The following is a 16,910-nucleotide window of genomic DNA, read 5'->3' on the forward strand; positions in this document are numbered from 1 at the left end:
GTTCCTATTACAGTACTTGATTGCTTTGATTTTGCTTCTGACCTCATCCCCATAGTGGAGACACCCAAAACAGTTAATATAAATTCAACAGCCAAAAATGGGCCAGAATATTTAATAATAAAAATATTTAAATAAATATTTTATAACAACTGAAAAAATATGATATCAGTAAGTAAAGATATATGTTATACCTTCTTCCCTAGCAACAACAACAAAGTGTTTTCCAAACAATGTTGTAAAAATAAGAGAAATTGGACAGCAAAATGCATCAGGGAAGACTCCGTTAATCCTTGCCAAATTGTTGGAGGTCTATTATCAAAATTTAAACTGCTACAAATAAGTCATTTCATCCTTTCTGTCTCCAAATTGGTTCAATCCATTCTCAAGATGGATGTTTCTAAGCTTAAGATGAATACCCTGAAAAAGTTTACGCAAATCTTCTCTTCACTCTTTTCTGGTTTTAATGACAGAATGTGATGCTACAGACATTGTAATGTTTAATGTGCTATACACTGTAATCTTTTACAGGAATTAATTTCATCACAAAGCATTAAAAGAGAAGTTGTTTGATCAAATCAATTGTTTTCTTAGACTACCTTTGGCACACCTGTTATTTTCTCTATTGCAAACATCACTGAAACAAAGGCCAATAAATATTCCTTGAGGGACAGAATTCACCTATTAAAACAAAACTTACTTCCATACTTAACAACAGCAATGAAAGGAAAAAGAAACAGAAATCATATCCAAAGAGGTCCATGAAAAAGAGGTACTTTGTTGTGTGCAAATTGGTCCCCTTTGTTTCTCTTTATCAGAAAATGTGAGGTGTACATTCAAGCTTTTCTACTTTGTTTAATTGTCCTGACATGGCAGACCCATTTCCGCCACCTCCGCAGGGAATAAAGTCTGATTGATCACTCTGTCCAACTAACCCAGTATGTGGCATATCCAATTACATCAGCAACTTAGCAACTTCCTCTCTTATCAATTAGACAGAATAGATTCCTCCCCTTATTTTATTCCTCAGTGCATTCTAATTAGATTCATAGGCAGTTTCTCTTTTAACTTGCCCCGGACGTTGCAGCCTCAATGCCATCAGTTCTGAGTTCACTTAGCATTCTCTTCATTACCATGCACTAGGTTGCAACAATCTGATGCCTTTGGTAATCAAGCTTATATTTGTGGTTCTTCATTCTAATTGGATCATATTTTGTTTCTTAAGAATGGTGTATAAAGAATACTGAAGTCATCAAGTCAAGAAGTGTATCTTATAGTAAACCAGCCTATTTTATTTTCATATGAACAACAATACTATGGTCAGTTGTGTTTCCAAATATAGAGGTTTGACTAGTTCCCTGATTCACCTCCTATTGTGGATAAAAATTAGAAAATTGTAAACACGCTACTATTAATGCAAATTTGCATACATAATACTTTAATATGTACTAGCAGCTAGACATGCCTGATAAGGACTTTCCAAAAAGTTCTATACAAGGCATTACAGATACTTTTGGGACATAAAGCTTAGCTCCAATAACTAGTCCCAGTTAAAGTAGACCTGTCAAATCAATAAGATTTAATTACACTAGTAAGAGTTACATAAATGTGAATCATCAGTTTATTTGATGGGTCTTCTCCATTTGGGACTAACAATTCAATTTAGACCAAAGATTACAGAAGAAAGGACATTAATTTTTTTTTTTTACAAATGCAGGACAACCCTGAGTTGACTGAATACTACACTTAAGTTAGTCCTCTGATAAATGGCTTGTAACTTTGATTTTAGAATGGATAAACATTAACTGCTTTTAAAAATATTTGTTATAGCTACAGCGGCTTGATCAACTTGAGCTCCAGTCGGGCCAGAAGATAACACCAAACCAACTATATGAAAAAATATCATGCAGCTTACTGATCACATATCCATGACATATGATACAGAAAATAAGCAATAAATGCAAAATAAAGTTTGTATTTGCCTTAATTGATGGATACCAAAACCCCTGTAGCTATGGTTGACTTGGCTTCATCGACTGACAGCACACTTTTGTTTCCTTCTTCCAATAAGAATGCAAGATTGTTCCTGCTAAAACTCTCTCAGTGTTATAATGGGACACACAGGCTGGGAAAGAAATCTTTCTTCATAAAAGCGGGCCCTCGGCCCTTCTAAGAAGGATAGGAGAGACAGCTTTGTTCACATGGGTTGCTGAAGTGATTCCTATTAGAAGTTATAAACATATCAATGTAACTGTATGATTGTTTCTATCAGGTATTGAGAGAAAACTTCTTTCCTAGTGAAAATAGCCACTATACATGGCTGTATGGGGTACAATGTAATACAAATAATCTCATTTCTGATTCCTTGTCATTCTTATGGTGCTAGTCCAATAACATAATTCAAAAGACATCACATGAGAAGTTCAGTGTTGCATCTATTTGACTAAAAAAGAAAATCAGCGTATTTGAATAAGCTATCTTCCCTTTTCAAGATGAAGGCATGAAAACAGAAGCTTGTAGCACCTGTGGTACAAATCTGCTGAAAGATGAGTTGGATGAAACTGAAGTGACATGATATGCAGCTTGCTGGAGAGATTCAGAGGCAAATAAATGGACCTCTCTGTGATTACCCACCAATGCTATCATCTTCTAGTCCTATTTCAGATGGAAGGAATTCAGGTCAAGAGGGCTAGAATCCAGGGAGAACTTGCCAAAAACTACATAGTGAGTTCATGGGACAGTAAAGCGTGAATTGATGCCTTCTTGTTTTGTGGGTGAGTCTCTTAACTACTGGGTTATACACATGCCATCTTCAAGATTTAAACACTCTATAATATTGAAAAGGAGTATATCTGGCATACATGGGGTGTACAGAGAATGATTCTGTAAATTTACCACACATAGCATGAGCCTACACAATTCTACACAGAAGTAAGCCAAATTATGTTTAATGGACTTGTTTCCAGGTAAGTGTATATAAGCTTGCATCCTTAATCATCTTCTGAGTGTCAGCTTTTATTCATAAATTAATCCAACTTCAAGCTAAAAACCTTGAGAAAATGGCTACATGTGTTTGATGTCATGCTGAAAGCTTAAAAGGGAAATTTAACAACTTCTTTGATGCTTTCATCTCTAAAGAAATCTCACTAAAATTATGATCAAAGTAATTAATATTACTTAACAACAAATCATCTTAAGGCAATAATAAGCATTCTGTTTAATCCAAGCAATCAATTACATTTTACAAATCTTCATATGGGGCGGGGAGGGAGAACTTTATTTAACTTTTTTCTCTTTAAAAGGTGAATTGGATGTCAGTAGAAGTACAACTCATATCAAGGAGCAATTTGGTTTGGTGGCTATTATATATCATAGGGGTGGGAGGTCTTCTGGTTATTGTAGAATACATGGGGGGAACCCATAAGGTGTACACATCACATCCCCTCTCCTCCTTCAGTGTACAACTCTCATATGCACATATGACCTAATTCTTTCCCTCCCCTTCAAGCTAACACAGAGCACGTGTTTCAACCTCTTTCTCTGGCGCAGATCAAACCCACTCCCCTACAGATTCTATTAGGAAGTGGGGGCATGCTGAGATGACTCCCAGCAGCCCAATTTAACTGGGAGTCACCCCTTTTTTTGCAACAGAAATCGCTGATTACGCTAGGAAAAGAGGTTCACATGACATTATGTCCCTTATGTGGCACAAATGTCAACTATTTATTTTGGGTACAGCACTTGTGATGGGGTGCAAAGCAGGTCACTGAGGAATACAGATTGATTATTTTTAATATACTGCATATAAAATAATGCAATTTATGGCATTCCTACAAGACACATCTCTTATTAAAGGTATAAAGAACACTTGCAGTTTTCCCCAATTCGCTGATAAAGGGTACATGGAGGTAATCCTCCAGGAATATGTTTAGTTGTTACAGATTTGTCATACTTTGGGCCTTTTCTGTGAATAATTTCCCCCCAAACATTTTTGACATTATAAAGACATATATTTTGTGCAATATACATTTTAAATTGTTTTTGTTTTGGGGCAAACATTTTTTTTCTTTATTTCCCCCTTTTCTTTCTCCCTGCATTTTTTTTTTGTAAATAGTCATTGTGGTGAAAAAAACCAAGCCACTGAAATGAACAAAAGTATTTACTCAGTAGGGAGAAAACTTCCAAAATTGTTTGGAAATATGAGAATAGTGTAAATAAAGAATTTGGCTTTATACCTTTGTAGGTAAAGGTAAAGGTTTCTACAAAATTAATCACGTTCTCTGTCATCAAAAAGTACTCTTAAGATGACCTCGGCTTAAATCCCAGAATTTGAAGAAAAAGAAATTAATTTGAGCCAGGAGTTTACCTGATATACACTGTTCACCTCCACACTAATCCAGACAATCAATATTACAGCCAGTAGCAGTTGTCAAAAGTTACCTATTCTTTAATGGTGAATGATTAGGAAGGAGATGCTAGTCTGTCATTACAAACTCAGTGGATGTCATTATCAACATTTTCCTAAATTCGACAAGAAAAATAAGCTTACATTCAGTGAAAATTGATTGATACTAAATCTAGTAGGTGGCTCTGGCTAATTAGGATTGACATCCTCTATGCAACTTGAAAAAGTAATGCATGAAAGTACCATAATAGCATTGTGGAGTCATAATCTCTTCAGCAGTGAGTGACTGAAGTGCTACACAGACAACTACACACAGTACACAGAGCCCAAGTAAATCACTTAAGCAGGCACACATTCATCATTTTTCTGGCACACCTACTGGGAGATCATCTTTTCTTTTGAGCTGGGAATTTTTTTTAATCACCTTCAGCAAAACTTTGTAAGCTACCTTCTGTAGATCCACAGGTCCCCACAGGGCCTTAATTTGTGCAAGCTGTTTCAGAACCTTAGGCACTGAGCCATCACAAACACAGTTCAATTCCATAGAAAGTACTCGGGGGATAGTATGTGACAAATGTAGCGCTATAGGAATAATGAGCCATGATCAACATCATAAGCAACTATGGAATCTGACTTGGCTTGCTGCAAAATTGCTTGGTCAGTTAATACTTATTTAAATATATACCAAGTTTGTTCTTTGCAAAATCCTGCTGTTATATCATTCATTTCATGGTTTGATCATATACATCCAGGTTTCTTAAAGGACTGAATAAAATAATGGAAATGAGTAACTACATGGAATTTTATACAAAAATGTATTGCTTTGTACAAAATATGTTATTGTGAGATTCAGTGAAACATTCAAAATAGAGACAGTATGATTTTCGCAGTAATGGTGCCAGTTTCACGGGCTGGAAGACAAAAATCTGTGATTGGGAATCAGTTGCACTCCTTTAGGTTTCCACATGAATTGTAGCCCTGACTGTACAGGCTAGGCTGGAATCTTACCAGTCAATTCTGATGCTATGAAAAAGCTCCTGCAGATATCATTGGCAGTATAAATTTCAACTTAGGCAAGGGGAACAAGAGATTGATCATATCAGCCCCAAAATTAAACTATGTACAAATGTTGAACAAGTAATTGGCAAAATTTACAAACTCTTAAAACATGAGATAGAAGAACAAGTTAAGGATTGTATGACAAAATGGGTGAGAAATTTTGAATATAATATACAAATAGATCAATGGAAAAAGATGTGGTCAAAAGTTTTTAAATTCCATTTGTGTTATGATTTTACAAAGTTTTTTTTAAATATATTATGTATATTTTGTACGTGACACAAGAGAAAATGTCTAAAATGTCTAAAGTTTCAACAAATGCTTGCTGGAAATGTGCAACACAAGAAAGGTCTTTATATCATATAACGTAGATTGGTGAAAGGGCTAAAAACATTGGATTCAAATGCACAGTCTTATATAATAAAAAAAAACCAGATTAACATTCAATTAAAGCCTGAAAGTTTTGGGTTTGATGTATAATCAATTAGAAAGGAATCATGAAATAATTTTTCAGTATGGCTTGTGTGTGTTATAGTTTTGTTTTATTTTTTGGTTTTTGTTTGCTTTTGTAGGTTTTATTTTGTTTCCTCCTGGGTGAGAAAAGCAGGACAAACATATGGTAAATAAAAAAAAGATAATTTAAAAAAAGAAATGGAGGGCTGTAGGGGGTTGATTGCCTGAGGGGAACAATGCCTGCATAGAGTTTTTAATGTTTGCTGTTGTGATTACTTACTTGATTAAAATGTTGCAACTTCTCAATTAAATTGCTGATGTGTGGGTCCAACCCTTTGACTTTCAGTTCTGGATTATCGATTTGTGCCTTCAATCCATTGGTCACCACTCGGTTTGTGTAACTGCCATTGAAAAAGAAATGCTACTGTTAGAGACAATAAAAATTGGAAAATTGTTGTTTAAGTTTAGTATAAAATGCCTTTTAAGGGCCCATGCCTCAGAGGCATAAAGCAAGACAATATTCCCTTGGAGAGGATAAAGAAATGATGGGAGGGGGGAGGTTTGTGTCCCTTTCACTATAAAAGCAGTTTCTGAAGGAAAAAATGTTTTCATACACAATGACAAAAGTAATTCCCAATTAGTACATATAAATTAGTAAAAACATTGTGAAGCTTAAAAAAAAGCAAATCAATTTAAAATGTAATATTTTTGACATGCAAAGTAACTGTGTAAACTAAAATAACAGTAACCTGAAGGTAAATACTTATTTTGCAAATCATTTTACTATGTGATCTGAATAGTTAATGAAGTCCAAAACACTGCAATTCCTATGCAAATTCACAAAAAGGTCCACCTTGAAAACTTTTAAAATATATTACCTTTCCATAGCTAAAAGATCTAAATTTGCTTTTCTGTGATGAAATACTGAATGTGGTGTAAAAGCCGACATAGCTGTAGATGCGCAAAAGGTTAATCTGGTAGCAGATAAAGTGCCCATGGATGAGGCTTCCTTGTACAGTCAGCCCTTGGTATCTAGTGGGGTTTGGTTCCAGAACCCCTCCCTCCCCTGGATACCAAAATCCACACATGCCCCAAATACTGCTTATATACAATGACATAGTAAAATGGTGATCCTCATATAAAATAGCTAAATAAAGATTGGCTTTTTGGATTAATTTTTTTCAAGCCATGGATGATTGAATCTGCGAATGCAGGATTTGTGAACATGGAAGACCAACTATATATGTACATTATACAATGCTTTAGTAAGCTTCTAAATAAAGTACTGGAGTTTTGTGGAATTCTACCATATTCTTTTACTTTGGAATCAAAATTGTATTTCTAAATATTCTGCTAGAAAGTGAAGTAAAATTTCAGGGGGAGGGAGAAGTTTCTTACTTGGAAGGGGTAGTATCCTCATTTTCCACCTCATTGTGATACTTGGACCCCTAGTCTTCTTGTGGACTTCATTCTTTTTCTGAAATACATGTTTGCTAACCTACCCATGGAATGAAGAGATGTATATGGAGTGATGGGTTCCCCACACCCCCAGATAGACACCACTGGAATTGTTATGATCGGTGGCGATTCCATCAACCTTTGTGAACAGGTCAGAAGACTGGGAGACCAGGATGTAAATTTTCACTCATCCATCAAGCTCATTTGGTGACTATGAACATCAAAACCAGTGATCTTTCCAGACAGCAAGGCTTTAGTTGCTCACTCCCTTCTCTGTCCGGTAACAAAATAAAACTCTTCCAGCCCACCCCAAATCTCCATGTTTCCAGTTTCTTCATTACCACCCCCATGTTCTCTCTCTAATTAAACAAAAAAAACCTATTCCTACAACATTAAGATTCCAGTTATTACCCCCTCCACATTCCCTTCAATGCATGCAAAGGAAATACCCCATCTCCATGATCGCCTCTCCAAAAAGGCAAAGGAAAGCCTCCCTTCAAGCAATATCAAAACTGCACTTTTCTTCTCTCCCTCCTCGCTACATTTATTCATATCTGGAAAATCATGGTAAATTTTAAATGTTGCTAATGGGGGCAAGGCAAATTGGGACTTGCCTATAGCTAAGTACACTTTATACTGGGCATTCCAGGCAGAATTAAATAGCAGATCTAACAGTCAACGAAGAATAATTTTGGTCTTTCATACACAAATTATCTTTTTTTAAAAGCTATTAAGGGTTAAGGGAGGCCTACACATTATTTTTAAACACACATACATATATCAATATATGTTTGGGTCTGTGTGTGTATGTTGTGTTGTATATTGGTATGTGTGTGTGCATGCGCGCATGGTCGTTTCAAAATTCAATGTAGGAGCCACATTTCATATTTAGCATCATTCTGTAATCATTATACTGGGCATGCAGTATAAAGATCTGTGGGAGATCTAAGACCATGAAATGCATCAGTGAAACAGCCTCTAGTTTCTTAATAGCCTATTTTATCACTCCACAAACAGTCCAGTCTCTTACCTCCAAAAAAAAAAAGCATTTTAAGATTTGTGACAAACAAGCATCTGATTACTCTTACCAAGTCTCTTGATTAAATACCTTATTTCCATTAAAATAAAAAAGCAAAATAACTAAGCCAGTGGATGTAGCAATTTGAATTCTACAAGCTAATCTGCATTTTATACAACTGTAAAAGACACAGCTATATTTTGGTATGAACAGAGCTTGAAAATGGTTTTGAAACAGGCCCACGTAGAACAGCATCATTTCCTTCAAGCTGTGTGCTCTTTCAGAGGCTCTGAAAAGGCTGTCCATCCTTTGCTAAACATATGCAGATTCATATATTTAAATCCCTTGCAGCTCTTTTTTTTTTTTTTTTTTTGAAGAGGCACTGCTATTGACTACAGAGAGACTGCTCTGGAATCAGTAATTTGAAGACTGTTACCCTAAGTTATGTGTAATTGAGGGACTTTAGGATAATAGCTTTAAAGCACTCATGGGAAAAAATAATTTTAAGCAAAGCACATGATACCTAAAGATATAAAACAGTTGGCGTTTTTTAAAGCATAGCTCAAAGTTCAAAAAACAAACAAAAATAATTATCAGAAAAAGACAAAGGATAACTGAAAGCAGAGGGATTTTAAAACATAGTCTGTTAATTGCTAAAAGGAGCTATTAGAAATTAGATTATGGAAATATCAGAATGGGCATGTGTGTAAAATGATTTTTAACTGTCTGCTATATAGTGTTTAAACAATGAAACTTAATTGACGGTTATTGGAAATGTTCACACAACACATAAAGAGAGAAAAATGCTAAAATTCTTCAAAAACTATCATAACAAGATATATATATATATATATATATATATATATATATATATATATCTCGGTCAATAACCAGCATCAAAATAGGAACATGACGTGCATTTAGATATTAGGAAACATTGTCAAAAGCAGAGTTTAAAAACCAGTATTGAATGTGACAGCTAAAACATTATTAAACATTTATATACTTAAACAACAAAAGTAAAAACTAAAATTAGTATTAAAACCTAAGACTGTGACATCTTCTTGCGCTGACAAGCTATTGCAGCTGCACAAAAACCAGTGAATTTGGCAGTATATTTGGGGTGCTGGTCAACCAGAAGGTAATCAACAAAAACCCTTACAGATCCTCCTGGTAAACTTTTAAAAATTGAATTTGTAAAATGTTTTCAAGGGTCTTGGTAAAAAAAGCAGTACAGTCAAATGTGCCCCACAGTTTCCACTGCCTCTGCACCACAAGGACATAGGCATTCATCGTATGGTACTTTGTTATATCTTCCCTCCAGTAGAGCAGAAGGGAGTACATTGAATTGAGTCAAAGAGAACGCCTTCCTATGTTTTGGGATAATTAGATTGCCTAAGTTGCTTCTGAATGCATTGGTTAAAGACTGCTTTATGACAGGTCTGAAAAAAAGAGGAGTTATACTAGCAAGCCTAAAAGAAATTAAATCTCTGCTGTGGGAGAAGACTCTAGTCCACAAAAACTACCAAATATTTCTTAGCCTTGAAGGAGCTTCAGGCTTTTGATATCTTTCCCCTACAATATAAAAACGCTGCTCTTTGGAAGAAAATAAATAAACTCATAACATTAAGCTTTGAACTATCTTAAAAGAAAAACAGGCACTAATGGTATACACTTCATTGTGGTTAAAAAAGTGTGACTATAAAACACAATCTTCTTACAGTAACTTGATAGGAAGAGTAGAGGAGAAAGAATTGAAATATCTTTGTATGTAAAAGCTAGCTCTATAATTTGTACTCAATAGATCAGGGGTCCTCAAACTTTTAAAACAGAGGGCCAGTCCACAATCCTTCAGACTGTTGAGGGGCCAAATTATCATTTGGGGGGAAAACGAACAAATTCCTATGCATACTGCATATATCTTATTTGTAGTGCAAAACAACAATAACAATGAAAGAACAATACAATATTTAAAAATTAAAACAATTTTAACCAACATAAACCTATCAGGCTTTCAATAGGAAGTGTGGGTCTGATTCTGGCAAATGAGATAGTCAGCTTAATTAGGATTGTTGTTGTTGTGTGTCTTCAAGTCATTTCAGACTCTGGGTGAGCCTAAGTCTAAAATTATTTATTTCTTCATTTACTACATTTATATCCCACCCTTCTCACCCCGAAGGGAACTCAGAGCAGCTGTATGTACATAAAATATATTATATTATTAGCATAGCACAATATTAGCATTATATATTACTATATTGAACTATACCACTATACTGTAATATTATATGTAATATATAACATATAATTAATATTATTATAAAGCATTATTATTAGTATTATATGATTAAAACTGATATAAACTATTATATTATAAATGAGGGCGGGGGCCAGGTATATGACCTTGGAGGGCCGCATCCGGCCCCCGGGCCTTAGTTTGGGGACCCCTGCAATAGATAATAATCTACTGTATACAGGAAAACATGAGACATTGCAGAATTTCTTATTGCTGTAGTTATATTGCTTGATTTCTCTCCTTTGACTTTTCTTAGTTTGAGAATAATTCTAGTCTCTGAGATTTAATGGCAGATCACTTAAATCAAATCCAACTGATGGCAAATTGTTAATCTGGCAGCTAAACCAACATTAATTCTACCTAGAGCAGGCTCATGGAAATCAATAGTAAGTAAGTTGTGACCACAGGCAGGGGCGTAGCCAGAAAAAAAATTCAGGAGGAGTTTTGAAAATTTGGGGGGGGGGGGGGGTTGAACCCCTGACCTACCTGCCCCCCGGGTTCAGACCTGTCAATATCATGAGTAAACCAGGTTTTTTTTTAACCTGAAAAATTTCGGGGGGGGGGGGGTTGAACCCCTAACCCCCCCCCCCCCCCCCCTCACTACAGGCCTGACCACAAGTGCAATTCATTTAACTTTAAGTAGTACTTTGGACACTTCCAGATATGCCTGGGTCTCGGGAGGGACTGGGATATTTTGTCCCATTTTCTCCAGGAATTGAGGCCCCATGCCTCCCTCAAACCCTGGGATTTCTTGGGGTGGTGGTGGTGGTGGCTCATGCCCTCCCGGGTCAACCAAAGGTTGACTCAGGAGGGCATGGAGCTAGCCCTCCATGCACACCCAAAACCTACCTGAGGGGCCTGGCTGCATGCTCACATTCCTCCATTGAAAGCTTCTGGTGTTTAATTAATCTGGAGTAAACTGGGAAATCCCAGTTTACTATGGATTAATTCAGGTTTACCTGAAGCATCATTTGGACATCTCAGGTAAACCTAAGACATGTCACAGCTTATAGGCCTGTCTGGAAGGGCCCTTAGTCCCTGTTTGTTTCTTTTAGATTTTGTTTTTTCTCTATTTTTGTACATACTTTTTATTATTATGTGCCGCAGTAAACAAAATAAGATATTCACTGATTGTGACAGACCTATGTCTCTGTTTTTATTTAGAGTGAGTCCAGTGCTTGACAAGGAAACAAACAGAAGTAATTTCTATGCATTTTAAATATGCTTAGAGATTATGCAGTTACATTGAATTATTGTAAATTAACTTTGAAAGAAAGACCGGAACCCCAAATCAAAGTTAATTGAACTTAAATGCTACTGCAATCTACAGAAGTAGAGCACAGACCTATTTCTGTTTCTTGCTTAGAAATAAACATATTAACAGATAAATGCTAAAAACTACTTGAAATCCAAAATACATGGTTTACCGTGCATGGAGTAGTGGATTTTGCTGTTCTTATTGCTTTTTTTTTTTTTGTACCTGGAGCAACTGGAGTTGCTTCTGGAGTGAGAGAATTGGCCGTCTGCAAGGACATTGCCCAGGGGATGCCCAGATGTTTTGATGTTTTACCATCCTTATGGTAGGCTTCTCTCATGTCCCCGCATGGAGCTGGAGCTGACAGAGGGAGCTCATCCGCGCTCTCCTCGGGTGGGATCCGAACCTGGCAGCTTTCAGGTCAGCAATCCAACCTTCAAGTCACAAGGCTTTTATTCCCTAGGCCACCGGAGGCTCCGTTCATATTGCTTAGACCTACTTTAATATTTAGAAATAAGTAGATTAAACTTTGAAATAAAGGTTACATAGTTCTATCCAGTTATTATAGAGTATTTCTGATCAAGTTGAATAGGGCTTTCTTCCAAGATGTACATGACTGCCTTTCTAATTAATTTTCTGCCAAGTTAAATGCTTAAATGAATGTACAGGGCAACTGTTTTTTTATTTTTCAAGATATGCATCATAGTAGATAGATATGGGACTAGATTGAAAGACAACCCTTTTCTGTTACGTGACTCTACCCAGTCAAGCTATTGCCAACTGAAATGATGTAAAGATATACATAAAATATTGCATTTTTTAAAAAATAAATTTTAGAGCACAGAAATTTTGACAGATTTCCCTGGATTCTTTTTGGGCTTGGAATGCATTATTGCCTCAACAAGGTGGTCTTTGATGATCTTGGGACCAGACTTCTGCTCCTGAGACTGTCTGGAGGAACACATAAACTTTCAAAAATGGGGCTAAATGGGAATAACTACACTGATATAACTGTTGAAAACTACAGATTTTCTATTTGCTATATTTATATTGCCCAGGTAATTTTATCTGTCCTTTTTTTCTTGGATGTCTAAGGTCTATTTCTAAAGGCTCAACTAAAATTTTAATTTTCTGAGGGGAAGTTAACTTCATGTAGAGAGGCTAGAGTGCCACATCCATGCTTTTTGCAAGTAAAAAAATTTGTGGGGACAAAGACCAGCACTTTTTTCATAGTTTATCATTAATTTTTTAAAACAAGAACTGTATTTTATAAGACACCTATTTGTGCTTAGAAGTATTTTTAACAAATATTTTTGTTTAATATTTGTTAAATAGAAATATTTTTTTCCAATTAATAACATTTTCACACAAAAACTCAAAATCCCAGGCAGCAAGATAAAACTTTTGATTTTTTTTTTATCTGGGCATGCAAGCATGAAATAAGATTTACATTTTTACCACAGATAAAAAACCCTAGATTTTTTTTAAAAATAACCCCTTCAATATTAATATATTCCTGAAAGAAACTATCAAGAATATTTCAAGAGGAGTCTCCAAATGTGGTAAATGAGCACAAAATAAGAAACACACTTGCCTCTAGCAAATACCAGATTAAATTAGAAAATATTCAAAAAGCACTATATTGTCACTCAATAGAAGGCATCCTTTCCACGGTTTTATATTTGCATCTTTCACCAGTTTTAAATTCACTCTAAAATGGAGGTCAAATATGAATGAACTTATGCTGAAAAAGAAATGATTTAGGAAGTTAATATACTTGGCCAACATTTTTCAGTCCTTCCATTTATGGCTGATTTATGGTTTATTAAGATTACTCTCTCATACAGTTTAAAATTTTCTTTTTCTACTTGATTCTTCAGGATATTCCTATCATCAGGTTTATATTTCATAGTTTGTTGTTACAAATGTGACTGACATCACAGATTTAGCATTATTCATTTAAGATGAAAATATATATTAATTGCAAAACTCAATGAAAAGATTTTAAATTTAAAACTCCTTTCTGAAACCATTGCATTATCAACACTTCCCTGTACTGAATAAGGAACTCTTAAAATTATGCAAACTGAAACTTCAACCATATTTTAATTAAATAGTGTTCTGCTGGCTTCTCTCGCCACAACAAGCTATTATTAGAAGTAAAGAAATCTTCAACATAGGTAGGATTTGAATGCAATTGTTTAGTAATATTTCGAGACAAATTTGAATGAAGATAACATTGAATTTCTGAAGAAAATGAAAAACAGAGGACATTATTCCTAACAATATCAAATATCAGCCTAAATTCAGTTGATATTCCCAATCAGAATAGTAAATTAACACTTGTGTAAATCCTATTAAATGTGTTTACTATAATTAGGATTAGGAAAAGGATTTAGGCCAATAAGTGTATTCTTCTAACTTGTGAATGGATGTTGACTTATGGCAGAAACACCAATGGCTTTCAAGCTATGTGGCTAGAATGAGTTAAATGGAATACAGGATTAATACTTCCATAGATTTTCAAACTCCTTTTTTGTTATTTAATAGTTCAATATGTTCTTTTTCCTGAACTGATCACTTTCTTAGCAAAGCTCTGGGGAGCCATTATTAGGGAATGGGAGAATGAAGATGGTGCCAGAAAAGGACAAGCAAGGCGAACCCTCACTTATTGATTCTATTTATTGCTGTCGCAACCATAACCAGCAAGTGACTCCTGAGAGATTGCCAAGACTCTAGTTGATAATGACAGCTTTAATGAGAAATTCAGAAATTACCCAAATTCTTCATGGGGTGGTGGGTGGTGGGGATAAGAACAACTCGGTTCATTTTCTTTGTTCAAATCTGTGTTCACAGAAAAGTCACACTCTTTTCTGATACATGGGCCTCATAGAGTTTAATTGCTCTACCAGTTCCTATTAGATTTCCCAGGTAGCTCTTGAGTACCTTTAGAGTTAACAGATCCTGGAGTGAAAAAAATGTACATCAAAGTTTCACCAGCAGAACTATATGGACTTTCCTCCTGCACCCCTTCCTAAACCCATCTTGTAGCTTCTGCACCCCTCTCCCCACAAGGGCATTTACTGACTAGTAGAGAGCAGGAATGAGAGTGAAGAAGTATCCTGCTAGTTTCCTCTAGATGCACAACATAAAAGAATGACATCAGTGCTATGTGCCCAACATAGGTAAAGGTAAAGTTTTCCCCTGACGTTAAGTCCAGTCATGTCTGACTCTGGGGGTTGGTGCTCATCTCCATTTCTAAGCCGAAGAGCCAGCGTTGTCCGTAGACACCTCCAAGGTCATGTAGACAGCATGACTGCATGGAGCGCCATTACCTTCCCGCTGGAGCGGTACCTATTGATCTACTCACATTGGCATGTTTTCAAACTGCTAGTTTGGCAGAAGTTGCTAGGTTGGTCTGCAAGTTCAGCAGCTCAGTGCTTTAACACACTTCACCACCGGGGCAAAGCATAGCTTTTCTATTTTTCTCTACTACCACCACCTCATTTTCCACTACCCAGTAAATAGCCCTGTTGGGAAGTGGAATGCAACAACCAAAAGGTAAATTGGGATCAATGGAAAATGGAAAATGGAAAATAAACTGTGTCATTTCATCTGGTGGCTCTTTACAATGATCCTTTCTGCTCCAGTCTCTTTCTGTCCCAGGCTTTCTGATTCGGGTTGAATATGGTTCATATACTAAATGTACTAAAAGTATATGGGTCCTGCACCATACTCAGCCTGGCTACTTTAGTTTCTATGAAACCTAAGGAAAGCTGTCATCGAATAATTCTTTGGAGGATATGGATGGTGAAGTCACCCTATGGATGATCACATGTGAGGCATGTGACCTTAGGCTCCCCTTTCCCAATTGCCCCTCCAACTGGCTTTCTGAAACATATGCAAAGTCCTTTGAAATGTTGGAGGAATATCTTAAGAACTCATTCCAGGAATATAATACAATAAGGCTAGGGAGAATCCTGTTATACATGTCTATCCCTCCTCCCTCGAGCTGCTTGAGTGTTGTGAGCCTTCCAGAGCAAATCTTGAAGAGTGTAGGAACTGCGGGGGGGGGGGGGGGGGGAGAGAGAGAGAGAAGAATTTTGTCACACATACAGGAAGGGTGGCATTTTCACGGGTCAGCCAAAGCAGTTCTTTAACTGCTCACATTCCAATTCAGAAATGGGAGAAGAACATGAGCACTTTAAAAGTTTATTTCTCCCTTGTGTTGGCTTATTTTGACTCTTTCCCCCCCTGACATCCAACCAAGCTTTGGTGAACATTATCAAACATACTTAATTTTTTTTTCATGTCAGGAGCAACCGGAGTTGCTTCTGGAGTGAGAGAATTGGCCATCTGCAAGGACGTTGCCCAGGGGACGCCCGGATGTTTTGATGTTTTACCATCCTTGTGGGAGGCTTCTCTCATGTCCCCACATGGAGCTGGAGCTAATAGAGGGAGCTCATCCGCGCTTTCCCCTGGTGGGATTCGAACCTGGCAGCTTTCAGGTCAGCAACCCAACCTTCAAGTCACGAGGCTTTTATCCCCTAGGCCACCGGAGGCTCTTAACATACTTAATTCATGGAAGGCAATGGAGATGGTTTCACCTCCCCTAAAATCCAAGGTGTTGAAAAATATGCTTTGGGGCTTTATATTTCCAAGTCTTTTTTTTTTTGGTCATTTTGGGGAATTATAGTCCAAATAATAATTTTTCCCAAGCTCTGATAGGACACACATGGCCCCTTCTACACAGCTGTATAAAATCCCACATTATCTGTTTTAAACTGGATTATATAGCCATGTGGACTCAAATAACCCAGTTCAAAGCAGATATTGTGGATTATCTTCATTTATATTTTAGGTTATTTGGCTGTGTGGAAGAGCCCTTAGAATTAAAGGCACTATTCCAGTTATATTCATTTTCTCTACAGCAATTTTCAATCAAGCAATCAATCATGCAGTCAATCAC

The 16,910-nt window shown here is 36.3% G+C and overlaps 1 protein-coding gene across 5 annotated transcripts in view; it reads right to left on the reverse strand.

Moving 5' to 3' along the window:
- The window catches only part of LOC100558465 (glypican-5), a 500,734-nt gene that overhangs the window by 217,384 nt on the left and 266,440 nt on the right, over nt 1–16,910 (reverse strand). For all 5 annotated transcript variants that reach the window (XM_062976534.1, XM_003218342.4, XM_062976535.1 and 2 more), the window contains one exon: nt 6,195–6,315. In XM_062976534.1, the coding sequence (XP_062832604.1) occupies nt 6,195–6,315 (121 nt within the window). The remainder of the gene's footprint in view (nt 1–6,194; nt 6,316–16,910) is intronic.

Source organism: Anolis carolinensis, chromosome 3, assembly GCF_035594765.1.
Source record: "Anolis carolinensis isolate JA03-04 chromosome 3, rAnoCar3.1.pri, whole genome shotgun sequence".
Lineage (NCBI taxonomy): Eukaryota > Metazoa > Chordata > Lepidosauria > Squamata > Dactyloidae > Anolis > Anolis carolinensis.